This window comes from Argentina anserina, chromosome 1, assembly GCF_933775445.1.
Source record: "Argentina anserina chromosome 1, drPotAnse1.1, whole genome shotgun sequence".
Classification (NCBI taxonomy): domain Eukaryota; kingdom Viridiplantae; phylum Streptophyta; class Magnoliopsida; order Rosales; family Rosaceae; genus Argentina; species Argentina anserina.
Window position 1 is genome coordinate 2,491,580 of NC_065872.1, and position 19,225 is coordinate 2,510,804.

The 19,225-nt window shown below is 40.2% G+C and overlaps 5 protein-coding genes across 8 annotated transcripts; 4 read left to right on the forward strand and 1 right to left on the reverse strand.

The window, feature by feature from the left end:
- The first annotated feature begins 2,385 nt into the window (after positions 1-2,385).
- Positions 2,386-4,408, forward strand: LOC126795733 (protein SPEAR1-like). 3 transcript variants are annotated; one of them, XM_050522503.1, is made up of 5 exons: positions 2,386-2,673; positions 2,775-2,885; positions 3,379-3,455; positions 3,557-3,659; positions 4,112-4,408. In XM_050522503.1, the coding sequence occupies exons 1-5, from the start codon at positions 2,464-2,466 to the stop codon at positions 4,226-4,228; spliced, it is 618 nt and encodes a 205-aa protein (XP_050378460.1). In that variant the 5' UTR covers positions 2,386-2,463; the 3' UTR covers positions 4,229-4,408. The 3 variants fall into 3 exon arrangements, with proteins under 3 accessions (XP_050378460.1, XP_050378464.1, XP_050378469.1); XM_050522507.1 differs by having other exon boundaries at positions 3,560-3,659; XM_050522512.1 differs by having other exon boundaries at positions 2,778-2,885.
- Positions 4,409-11,437: 7,029 nt separating this feature from the next.
- LOC126793410 (aldehyde oxidase GLOX1-like) lies at positions 11,438-13,620 on the forward strand. Its single transcript, XM_050519927.1, has 3 exons — positions 11,438-12,028; positions 12,151-12,317; positions 12,426-13,620. The coding sequence occupies exons 1-3, from the start codon at positions 11,438-11,440 to the stop codon at positions 13,618-13,620; spliced, it is 1,953 nt and encodes a 650-aa protein (XP_050375884.1).
- Positions 13,621-14,703: 1,083 nt separating this feature from the next.
- Positions 14,704-16,494, forward strand: LOC126784854 (probable xyloglucan endotransglucosylase/hydrolase protein 26). The gene is made up of 4 exons (XM_050510415.1): positions 14,704-15,044; positions 15,327-15,427; positions 15,570-15,763; positions 15,972-16,494. Exons 1-4 carry the CDS (start codon positions 14,879-14,881, stop codon positions 16,378-16,380), a joined length of 870 nt encoding a protein of 289 aa, XP_050366372.1. The 5' UTR covers positions 14,704-14,878; the 3' UTR covers positions 16,381-16,494.
- LOC126784703 (uncharacterized) lies at positions 16,148-17,091 on the reverse strand. Of its 2 annotated transcripts, none has more exons than XM_050510300.1 (2): positions 16,700-17,091; positions 16,148-16,278 (listed from the first exon to the last, which is right to left on the reverse strand). In XM_050510300.1, exons 1-2 carry the CDS (start codon positions 17,067-17,069, stop codon positions 16,265-16,267), a joined length of 384 nt encoding a protein of 127 aa, XP_050366257.1. In that variant the 5' UTR covers positions 17,070-17,091; the 3' UTR covers positions 16,148-16,264. The 2 variants fall into 2 exon arrangements, with proteins under 2 accessions (XP_050366257.1, XP_050366180.1); XM_050510223.1 differs by having other exon boundaries at positions 16,170-16,254.
- Positions 17,092-17,535: 444 nt separating this feature from the next.
- On the forward strand, positions 17,536-19,083 carry LOC126793418 (zinc finger CCCH domain-containing protein 19-like). Its single transcript, XM_050519938.1, has one exon. The coding sequence runs from the start codon at positions 17,536-17,538 to the stop codon at positions 19,081-19,083; it is 1,548 nt and encodes a 515-aa protein (XP_050375895.1).
- Positions 19,084-19,225: the final 142 nt, after the last annotated feature.

The window sequence follows — 19,225 nt, forward strand, 5'->3', positions numbered from 1 at the left end:
AATCATATAATACACGACATGGGTTTTTTTTTAATTTACAAATGCAGTACGTTGAATGGTTTAATGTAAACTAAACGTAGTCTACTTAGTAACGCTCTTATTGTATATTGTATTATTTAACATGATCGACATTAATAAGGCATTCTTCGCAGGAAGCTTCAAGCATGGGATATTGTCGACTGTTTTGATTTATGCATCTGGTTTAATTTGTTGTATGTACACCACAATAATATGAACAGATTAATAAGCAAGGAGCCAGGTGTTGAATTTGAACCGTTTTCAACTTTTGAATCATTGTTTTATGTTTCGCGCATCTAGATTCTCTATCACATTATGGAAACCCTAGATATGATTAGGGTTCTTTACCATGGGAGCCAACAATTGCAAGCATGCTTGACTTTGGATATATAGCTTGAAATTATAACACTGGAATTGAAAGAAAATAACCTTTTACCTGTGTATATAATGAGTACACGCCTTGACGAGTTGAAGGCACTGTCATTTGCAACTGAGAATTTCTCAGTTGATCGACTAACAGACCAAATTAATTAGACATCCCGCTAAACTATAACCTCAACAATTTGAACATTAACTGTAGTAGTTGAGCCAAACAGCGCTATATACATCTTTAAAATTTACAGTGTGATTAGTAAGAGATCGATCGATTACGGTTTTAGTGGTAAGCTAGGTTGCATAATATACGTACCGAGACTTGATAAATTGGTGAAGATATAATTAGGGTCGATCGAAATTCTGTACTTGCAAAAGCTAGCTTCCATACTATCTAGGTCTGTTAATAAATCCAAACATTGATCGATTAGTATATATACTGCTCTTGAAACAAGTCAAACACCTATAATCCAATTTATATTTTATAATTAAACTGCTGCTCATTACCCACGAAGTTTAACAAATATGATTATGACATGGTTTGAGATATATGGGGTTTAAAGGGTAATTGCATGAGTTCACATGTCTGTTTAAGCATTGGAGCATTCTAACTTTCCACCACAGAACAACTCATAAAATATGACCCACAGGCCACCGATCATGCGTGGAACAGCTCAATTAGATTTGTTCCTTGGCTATTCACAACAGAAGTATCCATACATCATTACATCTAATCGAATTTATCACAAATCTTCTGGCCAAATCCTCCTGTAATTAACTTCATAAGTTTTACCATTAATTCATCCCTTTAAGAAACTATTTGAATTTGATAGATAAAATTCAAATTGAGCAGATTTTTCCCCACTTATAGCTTGTAAAGAAAGATCCACAACTAGATATAAAACAGGGTATCTTCTTGAGATGCAAATATGTAATATTATATATATATATATATATTCCATTGAATTCCCAGTAGACAATTACAATCCCCATGAAGCTGCAAGAAGATTTCTAGAATCCGAAATTTAAATGGTGATTTGGTCCAACTTCATAATGTTCATATAGTATACTTAATCGAATACTTTTTTCCTTTCTTAAAACGTTGCTAAAAGAATGTTACAGCTGGGGCTTTTAGGGCATACTGTGTAAGCTCAGAGACAAATTAAATTTGATCATGGAAGCACCGGAAATCACAGGCAAAGGTGGAACCCACTTTAGGATTAGTCTAGCTAGCACTATTAATCAGCATCAATCAATCTGTATATCTGATGAAATTAAATTATGGGTAGGTTTCTATGTTCAACCAGATACATACATACATACATACCGGACAGATTTCTATCCTAAATATATGCATTTGCATGAAGACATTGTGTAATTCATGATCATAAAAAAGAAAATAGCTTTTTTTTTATTCAAAAAAAAAGAAAAGAAATCAGCTTATTATTTTGAAGGAAATATGTTGAGAAAAAAGAATGTGGGAATCTGCATATTTTTCATAAGATTATTGTGGAAGAAATAAAAATTGCAGACAAAGCAGTATGAGTTAGAGCGCGTGGGGTCGTTCCTGTTTGTTGTATAAATCCAATTATTTTAACACTTTAAATCAAAGACAATCGTTTTCAAGTGGGTAGTCTCTAAAGTCCACACATCTAAAGGGAGAATGTAATTGTTTATAAGGTAACTAATCTATAACAATTATTATCGTCACTATTAGAATATTGAAGCGATATTTTTGAATATGGAAGTTCTAAAATTAAGGCAAAAGAGAAAAAAGAGCATAAAATCTAAGCATATACAACATTAGAATCTACACACAATCTGATCCAGCGATGCAATTATTACTGGGGCTTCCGCAACAGGTTTAAAAACGCTATTTGGAGATCTCTCATTTCAATTCTCAGCTCTTCCTCTCTGCTACCTACAGCTAGCTACCCTCTGCAATATTTGCCACAAAGTCTGGGATTTGCTCAAACTAAAAAAAAAAAACAAAGAGCTCGATCTCATATCTCTCAGTGTCAATCTCTCTGTGTATTCTCTGACCTTTCTTCTGAAACGTTAGTTAAGAAGAAGATGGGGAGCAGTTATTTTGGGGAGCCAAACATGGGAAACGAGAGAGGAGGAGGATCGTCTTCTAGTTCATCAAGGAAGGGGAAGAAGGGTAACTCGGACAAGCCGAAGCAACCGCAGAGAGGGCTCGGAGTTGCTCAATTAGAGAAGATCAGATTACATGGCCAAATGGGATACATGAATCCTTACCCTACTAATAATTTCATCACTAACGTATGTTCATTAACATCTCTCTATCTATCGATCTGTCTAGCTCTCTCCTTTGACTATAACGTGTGTTGATTTTGGTCATGATTTATTGTACGTACGTGCAGCAGCAGGTGGAGGATACCAGAGTGCAAGCAGCAACTTATTCATCGTCTTTCGCTACTTCGCAGTCCTCTTCATCTCCCTCAGTCTCATATGGCTTCCAACCCAACACCATGGTATGTTTTCAAATGAAAGTTCGAAATCAATTACTTCCATAATTCACAAGGAAATTAAGACAGAAAGTAGATTGTGTTTTTCGTTCTTTTCTTTCCAATTGAATCTTAAAATCAAATTTCGGTTCTAATTTGTTGTCCTTGATTCACCTTGCGCACATATATTTGTAATTTATCCATTTTTCCAATCATTATCTGCACCTATTTATTTCGGATGATTCATCAGTCATCAATGCTTTCACTTCATGCTAAATTTTTAACCGTTTTGTACATAAATGGAAATTATCTAAAAGATTAGAAAGGATGTTTCTTGAGGTATATATTAATTAGTTGTCAAATATAAGTAGTAATTCATCTGTTGGCTCCAAACCCTATCTAGAAATTGAGACGGTCTGAAATAGTGATTTTTGTTCGAATCTGAGTACTCGTTATATCTGTACGAGTCTTGAGGTCTTTCTAACTGATCTATTATCTATGGTGGTATTGATATATATAGATGGGACTTGGTGAATATGATCAAAGAGCAAACATGAAATATGGTGATTCTTCTCATCTAAATAGTACAACACCAAGGTTTGATTTCTTACTCGTATATATTTTGCATGCTTCATTCAATAAAGGGTTTTGCGAAACTTATATAGCATCATATCTGATCCAAGTTCTGCTAAAACCAGCAGATGGGAAGCCAGCAATGCCATGTTAGAGCCGACACAACAGTTCGTGCAACCAAGGATCACTACTAGACACCTCCTAAATCCACCTGCATTAGTACTGGAGGTACTTGATTATTAAAATATACGCATGCCTTTCATCTCAAATATAAAGCAAATCACTTTGGATTTCCTATAGTTCTGTTCAGTTTATATTGCTATACCCATACGTATATATATCAGTATCGAGCTATAACCAGCCACCGTCCTCCCTTATTCATGTGCTCAGGAGTGATGGCCTGCCGGGGCCTCGATGAGGAAGATCTCTCTGTGTTTCTTTGTTCCTGTTTCTTGTTTCTTTTGTGGTTTGTTGCTCGGCTTGCTGCAGCTTCTTTTTTGGCTGTGGTTGTTTTTCTCCTCTCTGTTGTAGTTCCCTGTTTCTGGGCTTGTTTTCCTTTTTCTAATGAAGTCTCTTTCGACCAAAAAAGTCCCTTTGGTGCGTGGTCCGGGGACACTACTTTTTCTTACGTGTGGACGTAACCTAACTAATTTTTTCTTGATGTTCATGCTTATATGTAGGATTTTCATCCGAAGAAGATCAAAAAACACAGAAGTAATTTGATGGGCTCAAGCAGCCAGAATTCTGAATCAAGCGAATCTCAAGAAGTAGATTTGGAACTCAGACTCTCACTTTGATTAGTGTAAGATCGATCATTTCTTGCCACTCAAATTCTGCAAATTCATATTGAAAATGGGGCTAGCTTGAAGTTGAGCAAGGGAAGATAAACATCAAATTCATTTTCATACTCATGTGGAAGAGCTCATCTGCTCATGTAATTCAAAATGCAAAGGTTATGATGAGAATGAATTTTTCGCAGACAATGATGAATATTATCTTTTTGATCGATCATTATTTGCCAAAGAAATGACAAAGTTATCATGTATACCAGGTTTTTAGGACTAGGTGATCGAAATACTCAGATTCTACTAGCTATTATTATTATTCTTTCTTGAAATAGACGTTTCCGTTAGGTTAGATACTAGAATGAGTAGAATCTAACGCTTAACACATCATTATTTTCATATAAGAGCCTTCTATCATATAAAATACAGTTGTAATAATGCTAAAATAAGTTTTTAAGCATGAGACTAATGAGTGGATTCATCTTCTTCACTACTCTTACGCTGTTCTTGATCAGTGAGGGTACGTCTCCACATAAATATCAACACTGCGTACTAAGACAATCAACACTAATATCTTGAATTGCTAGATTCTTATAAAAAGTTGATCATCACTAACTGTACATAACTAACAATAATGTTTCAAAGACCATCAAATAATTAACAAGATATATCAATCACCAGTTGAGAATATGATAACTGGTTGTTACGTCAGGATTTCGGCAAACCAATGAAGCTATTTGTCACTTGTAAATCATTAACGTTTGGCATTACGGGGTGAAGACCGGGTTAGCCGACCTTCAACACTCTGATGCCTAAGTTAGCTACAAAGATAGACATGTAGTGTGAGGTAGGAGAAATGTGGGAGTGAAGACTTACCTTATTGTGGAGAGTAGAGATCTATTTATAGAGGTAAAGTGTGTGACCACTAAGATTACCAAACTGCCCGTGCAAGACTAATAATGCATGTAGTGGGCTTTTGGACATAACTGGACCATAAAGTGGCGATTTAGGGCTAAGGCGAATAATTCCAATGTTTAGCCCTTTAAGGGGCGTATCTTCAAGTCCCCAAAGTCTCTGGTCAAGAGACTCTCTTGGGTGGAGATTTTATTAAATAAAACATCGGGAGTGTGAGCCTGTAAGAGTGTCGGATCACTAACGATGGCACTACCTGTCCCCCAAGTCCCCATGCGAGAGAAGGGAAGGACCTGGGTTGTCACATGGTTGGTAGCCACAAGCTCTAACCGATGGGTCAAAGATGACTGAAGGGATAATACAATGATGAGTGTAACGTATGCCATGTATGTGGGACATGTGATGGCGAATCATGATTAACATGTAACTGAGGTGAGTATGCACGTGATGCATGGTGAGTATGTGCGGCATGATGAAGTATAAGTCCCCCGGTCTCCATGTCATGGTGTTGTGCATGCAAGAGAGGGATGGACCAGGCGTAAAGATGCAAGGTCTCGGAGAGATCGTATGAGGAGACAAGTATAGTTTCGGGAGAACCGAAGTCAAGACATAGGGGCGAATGTTACAATTCGGAGGAACATGTGGTGGCGTGTACGATGTGCCGACATGTGTGGTCATGATTCGGGGGATCATATGGCGACGAGATCTGGGGGATCATGCGATGTGATCTAGGGGATCATATGGCGACGAAATCTGGGGGTCATGTGGAGAGGTGATCTAGGGGATCATGTGGCGACGGGATCCGATGGATCATACGGGGATGTGTGTGACACGTGGTTGTTTCTAGGTGAGTGCTAAAGTGCCTACGTACCCATGCATGAGATCAAACCAAACGTAGTTCCTTGGAGCTAAGTTGAGCAGTTGGGGACTCGTCCCGGTTGGCATGACGGGTATGCATGTAATGCATGATGAGATCGTGTGATGGGTGAGACACATAAGTCCCCAAGTATCCAGGTCATGGTGGCGAGTAACCTAGGATCCCAGTGCTAGGCTTGGAGGCTGACTAGCAGTCTGGGCATCCATGGATCTAACGAGTGACCTAGGATTACCATTTTAAGTGTTAAGTGTTAGCCCTGAGGCGTTACCGTTAAGTTTACCGTTTAGCGTAAATAACCAATAAGGGTAGCCAATAATCATTTAAGGAGACCGACACAAGCAATAAAACAAAACCGTTACATACGACAAACATATAGAGTATGCACGGTGATATGTCGTAGGAAATAAGTATATGGGTAGCTATAAGGTGTAGCCTTTTAGGTGTTAGCCTGGAGGCGTTACCGTGTGGCATGACCATGAGGCATTACCACTTAGCTACCCTAGTATGTGTACATATAACAAGTATGCCCAAGAATGATGTAGCATATACGGCGTAATGGAAAAGGTATATGGCGATAACGTAATCAAGATTCAAGAGTGTAAAAAGAAGCGTACCGGAGACCCTTGAAGATGTCGTAAATAATATATAAAGAATGAAGTTAATGTATGAGACTCCATGTTGACCATTGAGTCTCGACAAAGCTCATGATTTTGCTCATATAAGAAAGCGTTCTGCTGGTAGTTGTACGGTTGTACCTCACCGGGAAAATATATAAATGTCTGGGCACATAGATAGATGTCCAAGAAGTCATAAGCCCAAGATATAGTATAGAACCAAATAATGGAGACGGTGACGCCATAGTGATGAAGTATGAATCAAAAAGAAAAGAAAAAATTATATATATATATACGTGGGTGCCGAGAGGAGATATGTTCGGCGGTTAGGAAATATAGTTTGATAAAAATGGGAGAGGATAATGTCTTGTTGACTGCAAGTCAGTAACATCCCATTGACTTGTGACCTTTGACTCGGCCCTTCATTAGTTTTCTCGTCATATTCGCGAAGCAAATAACTAAACAAAATTAAAAAAACCAATTCTGTTCCCAGCTATTGAGAGGTGGTGATTCCAAGATGCCCATGAACTTATAGTTCTCACATAAACTGGGCGAGTTGTCCTGGATTAGTGTTAAGCCAGGAGAGAGCAGCTGGGCGAGGTGCGGCCAGAGCAAGGCATGGCTGGGGCAGCAAGAGCCGGATTGGCAACTCCAGATGCGAAGTTTCAGACAGGAGGACCTGGTTCTAGCCGGGAGAAAGGAAGAGTGTTCCGGCTGGAGAGAGCTCCGAGTAAGTGATATCCAGGGAAGGGCCACCGGACTAGACCTGCTGTCTTTATCCCCAATCTAAAAATTCTTCTTCTATGTCCTCAATTTGAAGAACTCAGAGGTTTGTTTGATGTGATTTGGATGTCATCCACCTGAGAGCCCAAGAAGATGATTCTCTGGCGGAGAAACATGTTGGTGGTGTCGAGCTCTTCGAATCTGGGGACGCGTGGGTATTGTCGGAGATGAACCTAGGTTCCTTTCCTTATCTTGCAGTTTAGAAATTTGATGAACCCAGAAGCTTGTTATTTGTTGTAGTTTGGGTGTTGTGGTGAAACAAAAACCTTGGCAAGCCGCTGAGTAGTGTTAGAGATCATTATTGATGAAGAAGGAGAGAGATATCCTCGAATGTCTTTGCAGATGACAGAAGATAAAGAGGAACCCCGATTTTTCCTTTTTTTGTAAACCAACCATGGAGGAGCATTAAACATTTTAAGCCGGTAAAAACTATGCTCGAGTCAACTTATTTATTTAAATATTAAGTCCGATCCAGCTCACGATCTAAGCTCATTTCGGGACGGGCCCAAATTCGGGCCAGTGTCAGAAAGCGTGTTGGCTCGGTCCATTAGTATTATATGACATAATTAAAATAAAAAATATTATGTGTTTAGAATATATATTTTATATAACTATTTTATAATAGTAAAATAAATAAGAAACTAGAACACATTTCATAATCTTATTTCTAAAACGTTACGCATGTCAAAACAATAACGTTTTATTCACTAATTTGATAATATTTTTGAAATATTGTAGTTAAAATAATGAAATATTCAAGAAATTTTAATTAAAAAACTATAATATTCAAGTTAAAAAATGATAATTGTTTAAATATTTATATAAATAATATAGAATTATGTGTTTAACGGCCCTGGCTCATGAATTTATTGTGCTCGGGCTAGAAACGGGCTCAGGCCGTGCCGGGTCCATGGGCCAAAATATATCGGCCCGGCCCATTACAATAACGGACTCGAGCCGGCTCGGGCTCGGGCTTTTAGGCCTATTTGCCACCTCTATAGAGGAGAAAAACATGCCATATCTAGTTTCTCTCTCTTTATATTTTCCTCAAATTAGAAAACCCAGAGGTAGAAAGTAGTTTGATTGGAGTTGTTTAGCATATGAGAATCAATAGAGTACAATCGTATGACACTCACAAAGGGTGAAAACCCAGAATTTCAGTGGAAAAGAAAGATATCTAGAAATTCCAGCCAAATGGTGGAGTTGCTCACTGTGAGCTTTGAGGGTGACTACTGAGGACTCTCTTTCTAGCGCCAAATGTTACGTTGGGATTCCAGCGGGAGAATTTCGACGAACCTATGTAGCTCTCCGTCTCTTGTAAATCATGAACGCACGACGTTACAGGGTGAAGACCGGGTTGGCTAGCCTTCAACGCTCTAATGTCTAAGTCAGCTACAAAGATAGATATATAGAGTTAGGTAGGAGAAAGGTGGGAGTGAAGACTTATCTTGTTGTGAAGAGGAGATACCTATTTATAGAGGCAAATAGTGTGTGACCATTAAAACTACCAAACTACCCATGCATGGTTAATGATGCATGTAGTGGGCTTTTAGGCATAACTTGACCCTAAAGTGGCGATTTAGGGTTACGGTAGCCAAGTGTAGGGCGAATAATTTCGATGTTTAGCATTTTAAAGAGCGTATCGTTAACATTGGTGATATGGTCATATGGAATAGAGGCCCGCATTTTAGTTCAAGTGTGAAGTGGGTTAATCCATCTTACACAAGTTAGTTGTGTATCTTCTCGATCTCCTACTGCTTGATCTTGATTGATAATTGAAGCAAGGCCCTCTACGTACATAAACACCAACACTACCAACTTTGCCAATATCGTTGATTGATAATGTCCAAAAATCATCAACGTCAAAATTGTACACAACGAACGAGAAATTATCAAACACTATCATATCATCATATATGGAAAGCCTTTCCATAAACCAGAATGTGATTACGTGTGGTATGGAATGGAGACTGTCCAAAACTCATCAACGTCAATCTACTTCTTAGATAACAACGTTTCTGAGTACTTAACTTGATCGATCAAGGCTAGCTTCAGCATTTGAATGCTCGTCCAGTATTGTTCTTGGCTCTTGCTAGTTACGTACCTGACCGAGCTGGTTACTTCTTGCTAATTTTATTCATAAAGCATCTCAATCAGTAGAATTATACATCTCCGTTTATTAAATTGATACGTACTTTTACGTACTGTATTGCTGATTCTTTCACTTACTTTTTTTCCCCATTGTGCACAACTGCTGCACTGCGCTGTTTGCATATGCATATATTTCTATCTTCCTAATTAACAAGGTACAGATCTAGATTCTGCAGTACGCTGGATTAATTCCACATTGCACTATAACAGCACTGATATTCGGACATAATGTCGAATTGTCGATCACTTTATGAAATCAAGCTAACACATAAAACAGTTCGATTTTTCTCAAAGAAAGTTACTTGCATGAAGGCATCCGCACTAAGTAAGAGCTGTCTTCATAATTTGTTTGGGCTAAAAAAACATATAATACATAATACAATTAATATCGTACTATATCAGATAAGCAAAACAGAATCTTCCACCGTATATATTCCATGACTTGGTGAAGGCTTCTACACCAAGTCATTGGCTTACTGGACTTCATCAGCTTTTGTAACAGGCATAAGGTAAAGCTTTTGGTCATAAATTTAGTGTCATTAAAAGGCATATTTGTAGTAGTGAAGGCTAAGGTATCACTCAGCCAAAAGCAGATCGAAAGAGCATTAGCTTATAAATTAATTATGACGACATATAAAAGGGAATTTTCGTTGTGATATGTGTATATATATATATATATATATATAATTAATTAATTGATACACACTTGAAACACACTTGCACAGTGTTGTCCAGTTAACACAATCTTAGCTAGCTACTCTAAGCAGAGATCGGCTTTTCCCAGGCTGGTTTAGTGGATTCCAAACACCCAAACTCTATTTAAATAAAACTAGCTAGACTATTTAACATCAGCCACATTGATATTAATTATTGATTGGTTAGAAGAATTGTTTGAAGAATTCTTGAAAGAATATATTGTTGCGGGGATTATTTACCTTAAGAGGTCAAGGACTTGACCTTTAATAGTTGAGTTGAGGTAGATCATTCACTCATCCTCTAATATTAGATTTAGTCCACTTGAGGTGTTCCTAGGAGCTTCCTTTTGAGACGCGTGTGCGGGCGCGTCCGTAGTTGGTTTAAGCCACAGGAAACTTGTTGCACAGTTGGCATAGCCGACTTCATGCTCGTACTGTGAAGTTGGGCTGCTTTTGAGCCTCAGTATGATAATAGCTGTGTTGATTATGGCTAGGCATAAGCCTATGCCAACACTACTTGGTTGCAACCAAAGAAGATCAAGTAGATCAAGTATTCCTATCGGAACTAGGAGAAGTGGTTGGGGATGGCTTGTAAGAGCATCGATCCGGAGGTTATAAAGAAATTTATAGTGTTTAGTAATTTTTCTTTATTTTGCCTCAATAATAAGTACGTACGCCATTTCAAGTGCTAGTTTTACCTTAATTCTCGATTATTTTCAATTTTTAATTGCTAAAAATTTGTATAGCCGTTTGTTCCCGTGAAATGATATGGTGCAAACTGCAAATTAAAGAGAATGTTCGTTCCTTTTTCCTTTTTCTTTTTCAAAGATGCCAAAATGAATGAATCTGGTTGTGGCTAATGGCTATGTAATATTCTTGTCTCTCTCGGGTTATTTTTGGTAAGGAATTGTATACTTTCTTTAGTTACAGCTACTTTTGGGTTAGTTCTTCGCAAAGTTTGCATGCATGTGGATTTATTCCCACCCCAAAATAGCACAAAACTAAGTTGCCTGCAAACCAGGATCAGCAACTCGCCACAAATCTATTTTTGACATATTTCTAAACTACTTTGAGGTTGTGTTTGAATTATAAAGAGTGATGGAGAGCAAAATAAGGCTGTAAAAGAGCCAAGAGCTCATAAAGTAATAAGCCATTGGAGACGCTCCACTCTTCAACGGCCACCTTAAGGATGAAGCTTTTTTGCATCCTCGCTCTCTTCTTTGCCTCTGTAATCGATGCACATTGGCGAGGGATTCCTTTTGTCCCCAATCCTTTGCTTGCACACCAGGGCTTTGAATTTGGCTTCGAACATCAACACAACAAACATGATGGCGGCTTCCATGGGATCTTTGGCAATGACGATTCCAAAGATTCCAAAGCAGCCGTCGGGGATCAGCCCAACGTCGAAGTTCAGGCCGACGCAGCGGTCGATGTAAACCAACCCCAACCAGACGTAGTACCGGATGATCAGCCTAATCTCGCAGAAGCCGGCGGTGATGCCGTTCCCGACGCACCAGCACAGCCGGACTTCCCTGTTGGCAACAATATGGGGACGTGGGACTTGCTTTTGGAGGACTCTGGTGTGTCTGTCATGCATATTAATTTGCTTCAAACCAACAAGGTCATGTTCTACGATGCCGCGGCATTCCATATATCGAAAATCAAATTGCCCAACAACGATTGCATTCCATGGGAAGATCAATCTCAGAAACAGTTTTGTGATGATTGGGCTCATGCAGTTGAGTATGATATTGAGAAAAACACAATTAGACCGCTCAAGGTTGGTTCTTCCACACTCATGCACTCGATCACACGTACATTTATAAATGTTTTCTTTGCAAATTATGTTACTCATCAAAAGCTCCATGCACGCAATTTTTTCTAATCGTGGTCTGTAAACAGGTTGATACTGATCCATGGTGCTCATCGGGTGGGATTATGCCCGATGGTAGGTTCATCAGCACCGGTGGTTGGTTCAAAGGAATTAGAAGCACTAGATACTTTACCCCATGCACCGACGGAAAATGCGACTTCAAAACCTATCCAGAGGCGTTGGCAGACAAAAGATGGTAAAAATATATCATATAAATTTCAAATCGTATCAATGCTAGCTAAGGCAATCGGGCATTTTGTTATGAGTAATATATTGATGATTAAGTATTGTTATATATTATTAGGTATGCAACTCAGATAACACTAGCAGACGGTAGATTGTTTCTTGTTGGTGGCCGAGGTGCATACAGTTACGAATACGTGTTACCAGAGGGACAAGACAACACTAATATGATCAAATCGCTTTTTCTTGACGAAACCACCGAGATGGACGAGAACAATCTCTACCCATTCGTTTACCAAACTTCCGATCCCAATAATGTCTACATCTTTACCAATGACCGCTCCATCCTCTTCAATACCAAAACCAACAAACAGGTCAAGGAGTTCCCCAAACTCCCCGGTGGCTCCCGGAACTACCCGGCTTCAGGCATGTCGGTACTCCTACCCATCGAGCTCAAAGAGCAGAACCCTGCGGACATCCCTCTCGACGTCCTCATCTGTGGTGGCGCTCCAAAAGACGCTTTCAGGAAGTCCATGAATGAACCACGAGAATTCGTTCCTGCCTTAGACGACTGCGCTAAAATGCGGATCACCGACCCTAATCCGGTCTGGGAAACGGATAAAATGCCCACAAAACGTGTCATGGGAGACATGCTGCACCTTCCGACCGGTGACCTCTTGATCATAAACGGTGCAATGGCTGGTTCCTCAGCTTGGTACCAGGCTGAGGAGCCCAACTTTACCCCTCACATATACAACCCTAGATTCCCAAAGGGACAACGCTTTTTCAACATGGCACCCTCAAAAATTGCAAGATTGTACCACTCCACCTCGGCAGTGCTCCCAAGCGGTAAGATCCTCGTGGCAGGCAGTAACCCTAACGACCGCTACCTCTTCGCTCCGGATGAGAAAAGCAAGTACCTAACTGAGATGCGGCTCGAGATTTTCAATCCACCTTACATGGACAAGGCCTTGGATATCCACAGGCCGGTCATCAACGCCGACGCCACAGATAAAAAGCTCAAGTACGGAGCAACCTTCGGGGTTCAATTCAAGCTGAACGAGGCAGACAAGCCTACCAAGAATGACATCAAGCTCCACATGTACGCTGTTCCTTTCACAACTCACGGCTACTCCATGAACCAGAGGATGCTTGTCTTGGCCATCAAGGACTTCAAGCCAGAGGGACCTGGTGTATATCGTCTCACAGCTTTGGCTCCACCATCCGGCGCGCTGGCTCCACCAGGGTACTACTTGCTGTTTCCGGTGCACCGCGGTGCGCCCGGCGCCGCTGTGTGGGTGTCGATTAACCAGTGAAACTGTGATGCATGCAAAGCTAGCTCTAACTAAGGCCATAAATAGCCTCATTAATTTATTGATCATTTGAAAAATTACTAGGAATATTTTGATTAATTATTTATCACCGTCTTATGCATATATGCAATTTTTGTTATTATATTTAGTTATTTACAATTCCTCTTCAGCTACATGATCGGTGCACGTACGTAGGTTTGATTGCTGCTATATATATTGCGATCACTACGTCCATCCAAGATCAATATAACGTATGTACTTTGTACTCATATTTTCTTGTTAGTGTATGCCATTATTTCATTCTTGTGTGAAATTTCTCTTCTTTAGAGAAAAATGTAATAAGAGGCTCTCCCTTTTCCCTACGTACATCTGAGTATTTGAAGAAATGATCGACGACTTTTTTTCCTCCATTTTTAATTGCTTGCAACATAGATATTCCAAGGTTACATAAAACTAACGTCGGTCAGGTGATAGCTACTTGTTAAGTTTCAACAAAATTGTACAAAAGGGCAAAAAGAAGAGACAGAGAATGTGAATTCTCTTACCCTTTGCTTTTCCTAAAAAAGAACACGTGTTCATCACTGCAAATAACAATGATGTTAGTCATGTTACACACACGCGCGCGCGAAGAATTGCAGCATTAATCTGACTCCGTTGGACTAATTATAATCGATGACTACTTGATTTTGATATAGCCAATAGTTTCGGAACTATACTTGATTGAACTAATGAAACTTATAGCCGTAGTAATAGTAGGAATACCTATCTCTCTCTCAAGCGCTGCACGTCCTGTCAAGCAAAGTAAGAATCCTTCAAGGCTGTCCTGCCGTAGTAGGCTACTCGCATTAGTAGTCCCAGGCACGACTTTCTGCTTAGCTACCTCTCTTGCCGCGTCCCAGCTAAGCTACAATTACACCTTAACACCCATTCTCTAATTTCTCTTTGTACTTTTGCAGCATATGGTAGTTACACCACTCCACTAAACAGAGTTGAATTCATTAATCAATTAGTTTGTAACTTTCAACTTTCAAGCATTTGTAAGGAGCTACATACTTGCCTTCTCTTGAAACATGTATTAAATTGGGGAGATCAAAACCTATGATATATAATGTCGTAGGAGCGCATATTTGAAGGGTGCGTCAAGCTATTTAAGGGCATCACGAATCTAAGAGAAGACATCCCATTCTAAGTTTCAAATTGCCAACAACATAGATTGAGTAAACAACAAAAAAAATAAGACGATATTCCGACTCGAGTGAAGATGGCGATTCTCCGAGCTTTCTTGACAGGCTTGTGCATCATTGCTTTTCATCAAAGTTTAGTTGATGCAAAGTTTTCGAAGAGCATGTACATCAGCTGGGGTCAGCAACATGCTGCAATTCAAGGAAATGGCGAAGATGTCCAGCTCGTGCTCGATCAAACTTCTGGTAAACTACTTATTCTTTTGATTCATAGCTGTCACAGATGCTCAGAAGCATTACCTTAGGGACCAATGCAAACCGAGTACATGCTGTTAAACAGTAATTCAATGTTGCATATAAAATCTTTGATTAGGAATTAGTTCATCCATGAAATGGCATTCATCATGTAATGCACTACATTTTTGACCCCTGAATCAAATGCCTACTGAATAGATAAACTGTCATACTATTGATACTAAGGCCAGGCTTTTCCTCTAATCAGACTGCACTGCCATCTTTCGTTTGTAGGATCTGCTGTTCAGTCAAAGAGAGGTTTCCTATTCGGAAGCATTGAGATGCTGATTAAGTTGGTACCTAAAAATTCCGCAGGGACAGTAACAGCTTTCTATGTAAGTTACTTGAGCAAGAGATGGAGTTCCATCATAAATTATCATATCTCTGTCTCAGATTCATCATTAACTTTCACATACTTTAGAAATTGATCGATTCCGTTCCTTCAATATGCTGATTTCCCATACGTACTTTGTACAGCTATCATCAACAGGAAGCACACATGATGAGATAGATTTTGAATTCTTAGGGAACGTTTCTGGACAGCCTTACATTATACACACTAACATATATACACAAGGAAAGGGAAGCAAAGAGCAGCAGTTTTACCCCTGGTTTGACCCAACAGCTGATTTCCATAACTACACCATACATTGGAACCCAACTTCAGTTGTGTAAGTATCTTATCACCTTCTATAAGTTAAACTGTGTCCCAGAAAACAAATTGACATGGTTCACCAACCTATAAAGCACTATGATCTCAGTACCACAAGTCCACACATATGGAATAGTTATGTCACAGTATATTCCTACTAGTGTCAAAGGTCATGGAACCAATTACGAACATATTCCTAACCTTCAATTTCACTTCTACTCTTTTAGGTGGTACATCGATGGACTGCCAATTCGTGTGTTCAGAAACTACGAAAACGAAGGGATTGCTTACCCGAGCAAGCAAGGAATGAGGGTTCACTCCAGCTTATGGAATGCAGATAATTGGGCAACCAGAGGCGGACTAGTAAAAATCGACTGGACCAGCGCTCCATTCATAGCTAGATTGCGCAACTTCAGGGCCAGGGCTTGCAAGTGGGATGGACCAAGCAGCATCACTCAATGCGCCGCCGCTACCCCTGCAAACTGGTGGACATCCCCCATACACAAACAGCTGAGCAGTGCTAAGTTAGGCCAGCTGAAATGGGTCAGAGACAACCACATGATCTATGACTACTGCAAAGACACTAAACGATTCAACGGAAACATGCCTACTGAATGTTCCAAACAGCAGTTCTAATCCCAAGCTAAGCTAAGCTACCAAGCCATCTCAAACAAAACTGCTCAGTTTCCTCAACTGCCGGTTTACAACTCTAAAATAAATGTACTTTGTGGTTTCATCTGTTTCTTATGTTTCAAGTTTCAACCTTTTCATTTTTTTCGTTCATATTTCCATTTCTATAATTTATTGTATCTCCATTTTAATCAATAAAAACATTGCCTTTGAAAATCTTTGTCATTTCTGAGAGCCAAATTAGCCAGTGCATATATAGATGAAGCAAAAGCAAAACCATACTATGTAATACAAAGCCAAATGCCCATGACAATCAAACCCGTACCCAACAAAGCCAAACCCAGATGGGTCTGTTCCCCAAGCAGCAACCCGAAAACGGCGGTGGCGGCGAACGTGGTGGCATTGGTGACGGGGACGGCGAGGGAGATGGGGGTGTGGCTGAGGATGGCGAAGAAGGTGGCGGAGGTGGAGAGGTTCACGGCGAAGGGGATCGTGTACTGCCAGATTGAGAGAAGCTTCAGCCAGCTTTTCAGGGAAGTGAGGAGCTTGTTGCAGTGGAGGGGCGTGTTCGGCTGCGGCTGGGTTGAGGAGGACTTGAGGGCTTGGTCCCATAGAATAGCGCCACGTCGCATTATGGCGTTGGTGGCTCCCCAGACTAGCCCCACCGCAATCATCTTCTCTATGTCTCCGACCATTTGGGTTTCCAAGTCTCTCTCTCTCTCTCTCTCTGACTCAATCTCTGTGTGTCAGTGCTTTGAAGTTAAAAAACCAAACGACTGCGTTTAGTATGCTTTTATGGTCAGTAAATGGATAAAAAACACGTGTAAATAATTATTTAAATATGTAATTTATTTTATACCAAAAACATAGGGTAATTTTTATAAATAGTCGAAGTAAAGTAATCCTAAAAGGATCAGGACTTTCCTTTTCCTGTCGTAAAAAGTAATCCTAATCCGTAAAGGATTCGAGTCCACCGCTTCGTTTCGGTAAGATCTATCGATCTCTCCACTAGTATAAAATGGGGCACAGCATGGCGTAATTGTTCATTTCATTTCATTCATTCATTTCACTGCGTTAGATTAAGCGAGAGAGAGAGAAAGAGAGAGAGAGAGAGAGAGAGAGACCCAATTTTCTCTGAAATTTTCCATCTTCATCATCAAAATGAAGAAACAAGCTATAAACAACACCGACCTAACTGAGGTGGAGGACTGGTGCTTCGTCTGCAAAGATGGCGGGTCGGTGCGGTCGTGTGACTACCAGGGCTGCACCAAAGTTTACCACCCCAAATGCGTCAACCGGAAGAACACTTTTCTCAAAAGCGACAGGCGGTGGGTTTGTGATCACCACTCCTGTTCGTTGTGCCGCTCCAGAACCGATATCGGCGTCTCTTGCCTTATGTGCACGTACTCGGTGTGCGTCGATTGCCGCAAAAGAGGCGAGAACTCGGAGTTTGCGGCGGTGAGAGGGAGGGAGAAAGAAGGGCTTTGTGAGGATTGTGTAGAGCTGGTTAGGCTTGCGGAGGCGAATGCGGGGTATGATAGAGATGGGGATACGTTGGACTTTGAGGATCAGAACACGTTTGAGTTCGGGTTCAAGGAGTGCTGGGAGATTCTTAAAGAGAAGGAAGGGTTGGGTTTTGATGATGTACGTGATGAAAGAAGCGAGATGATAGATGATGAGGAGACTACATTGAAAGAGCTTCTCATGAGGAGACAGAACAAGGGGAAGTCGAATCATGTGGCTTCATTTGATTCTGAGGAAGAGCCTGAGGGAGTGGTCAGTTCTGGATCTCCTAGGAATGCAGAAGAAAATGGGATGAGCGAGGATGATGATGATGATGATGACATTACACTGAAAGATCGTGCCTTGAAAAATCACAAGAAGCGAAAATTCTTGATCCCAGAGTCTGATTCTGAGGAAATGGAGACTCATTCCGAGGAGGGGAATAGTGAGGATGAGGATGAGGATGAGGATGAGGAAGATGAGATTACACTGAAGGATCGCCTTGCGCGCAGATCACACAAGAAGCCGAAATTGGTGATCCCATGTTATGTGAAACCATTTGGTTGCAAGGAAAAGGAGGAAGAGGTGCATCCTAGTCCCACAAGGAATGTATTTGAAAGTTGTTTTGCATCAGTAGTTGCCAGCAATATGAAGCTTGTCTACTTACGAAGGAGCTTGGTGGAGGATTTGATATCAAATCAACCGGAGAAATGGGAACGAAAGGTGGTGGGAAGCTTTGTAAGAGTGGAAAATGACCCTGAAGACTATTTCCTGGGGGAGTCTTCTCACCAGCTTACACAAGTGAAAGGCATAACTAGGAAGCAGGATGGTGGAGAAATTCTTCTACATCTGCTTGCAAAAGATGTTCCCATTTCCTCGCTATCGGATTGCGACTTTACTGAGGAAGAATGTAGGGAATTGCGAGAAAAGGTGGAAACTTATCAGGTGAGGAGACCTACTCTTATTGAGATCGAACACAAAGCGAGACTACTGCAGGAGGATCTTATAAAGGATTTGATCCAGCGAGAGTTCGACCGGTTAATGACTTGCATTCGTGGAGAAACAAATCAGCGTGGATGGATCAGTAAAGAGCTATCTAAGTATGTGGAACTTAAAGAAATGATGAAGGAAATATCAGAACAGGGAAGACTCTTGCAACAGGTGCCACAAGTCATTCCAGAGGTCATGGACATGAGTGAATTATAACTATATTTTATGAATGTCTTCATTTTGATCAAAATATGTGTAGAAAAACTTTTTTGATTCTTGAAGCTAGCTTTGTATACCAGATAATGAGTATTCCAAGTGTAAGAAGTCCATATGAAAATATTGATTATTTATAGTACAG

Bases quoted from the DNA above. Each gene is read 5' to 3' on its own strand.
- LOC126795733 (XM_050522503.1), top strand. From the start codon at position 2,464: ATGGGGAGCAGTTATTTTGGGGAGCCAAACATGGGAAACGAGAGAGGA. The intron at 2,674-2,774 runs GTATGTTCATTA...ACGTACGTGCAG, and splicing joins CTAATAATTTCATCACTAAC to CAGCAGGTGGAGGATACCAG. The intron at 3,456-3,556 runs GTTTGATTTCTT...TGCTAAAACCAG, and splicing joins CTAAATAGTACAACACCAAG to CAGATGGGAAGCCAGCAATG.
- LOC126793410 (XM_050519927.1), top strand. From the start codon at position 11,438: ATGAAGCTTTTTTGCATCCTCGCTCTCTTCTTTGCCTCTGTAATCGAT. The intron at 12,029-12,150 runs GTTGGTTCTTCC...GTCTGTAAACAG, and splicing joins ACACAATTAGACCGCTCAAG to GTTGATACTGATCCATGGTG. The intron at 12,318-12,425 runs GTAAAAATATAT...ATATATTATTAG, and splicing joins GCGTTGGCAGACAAAAGATG to GTATGCAACTCAGATAACAC.
- LOC126784854 (XM_050510415.1), top strand. From the start codon at position 14,879: ATGGCGATTCTCCGAGCTTTCTTGACAGGCTTGTGCATCATTGCTTTT. The intron at 15,045-15,326 runs GTAAACTACTTA...TTTCGTTTGTAG, and splicing joins CGTGCTCGATCAAACTTCTG to GATCTGCTGTTCAGTCAAAG. The intron at 15,428-15,569 runs GTAAGTTACTTG...TACTTTGTACAG, and splicing joins GGACAGTAACAGCTTTCTAT to CTATCATCAACAGGAAGCAC.
- LOC126784703 (XM_050510223.1), bottom strand. From the start codon at position 17,069: ATGGTCGGAGACATAGAGAAGATGATTGCGGTGGGGCTAGTCTGGGGA. The intron at 16,255-16,699 runs GTACGGGTTTGA...AGCACTGCTCAG, and splicing joins TCTGGGTTTGGCTTTGTTGG to CTGTTTGTGTATGGGGGATG.
- LOC126793418 (XM_050519938.1), top strand. From the start codon at position 17,536: ATGAAGAAACAAGCTATAAACAACACCGACCTAACTGAGGTGGAGGAC.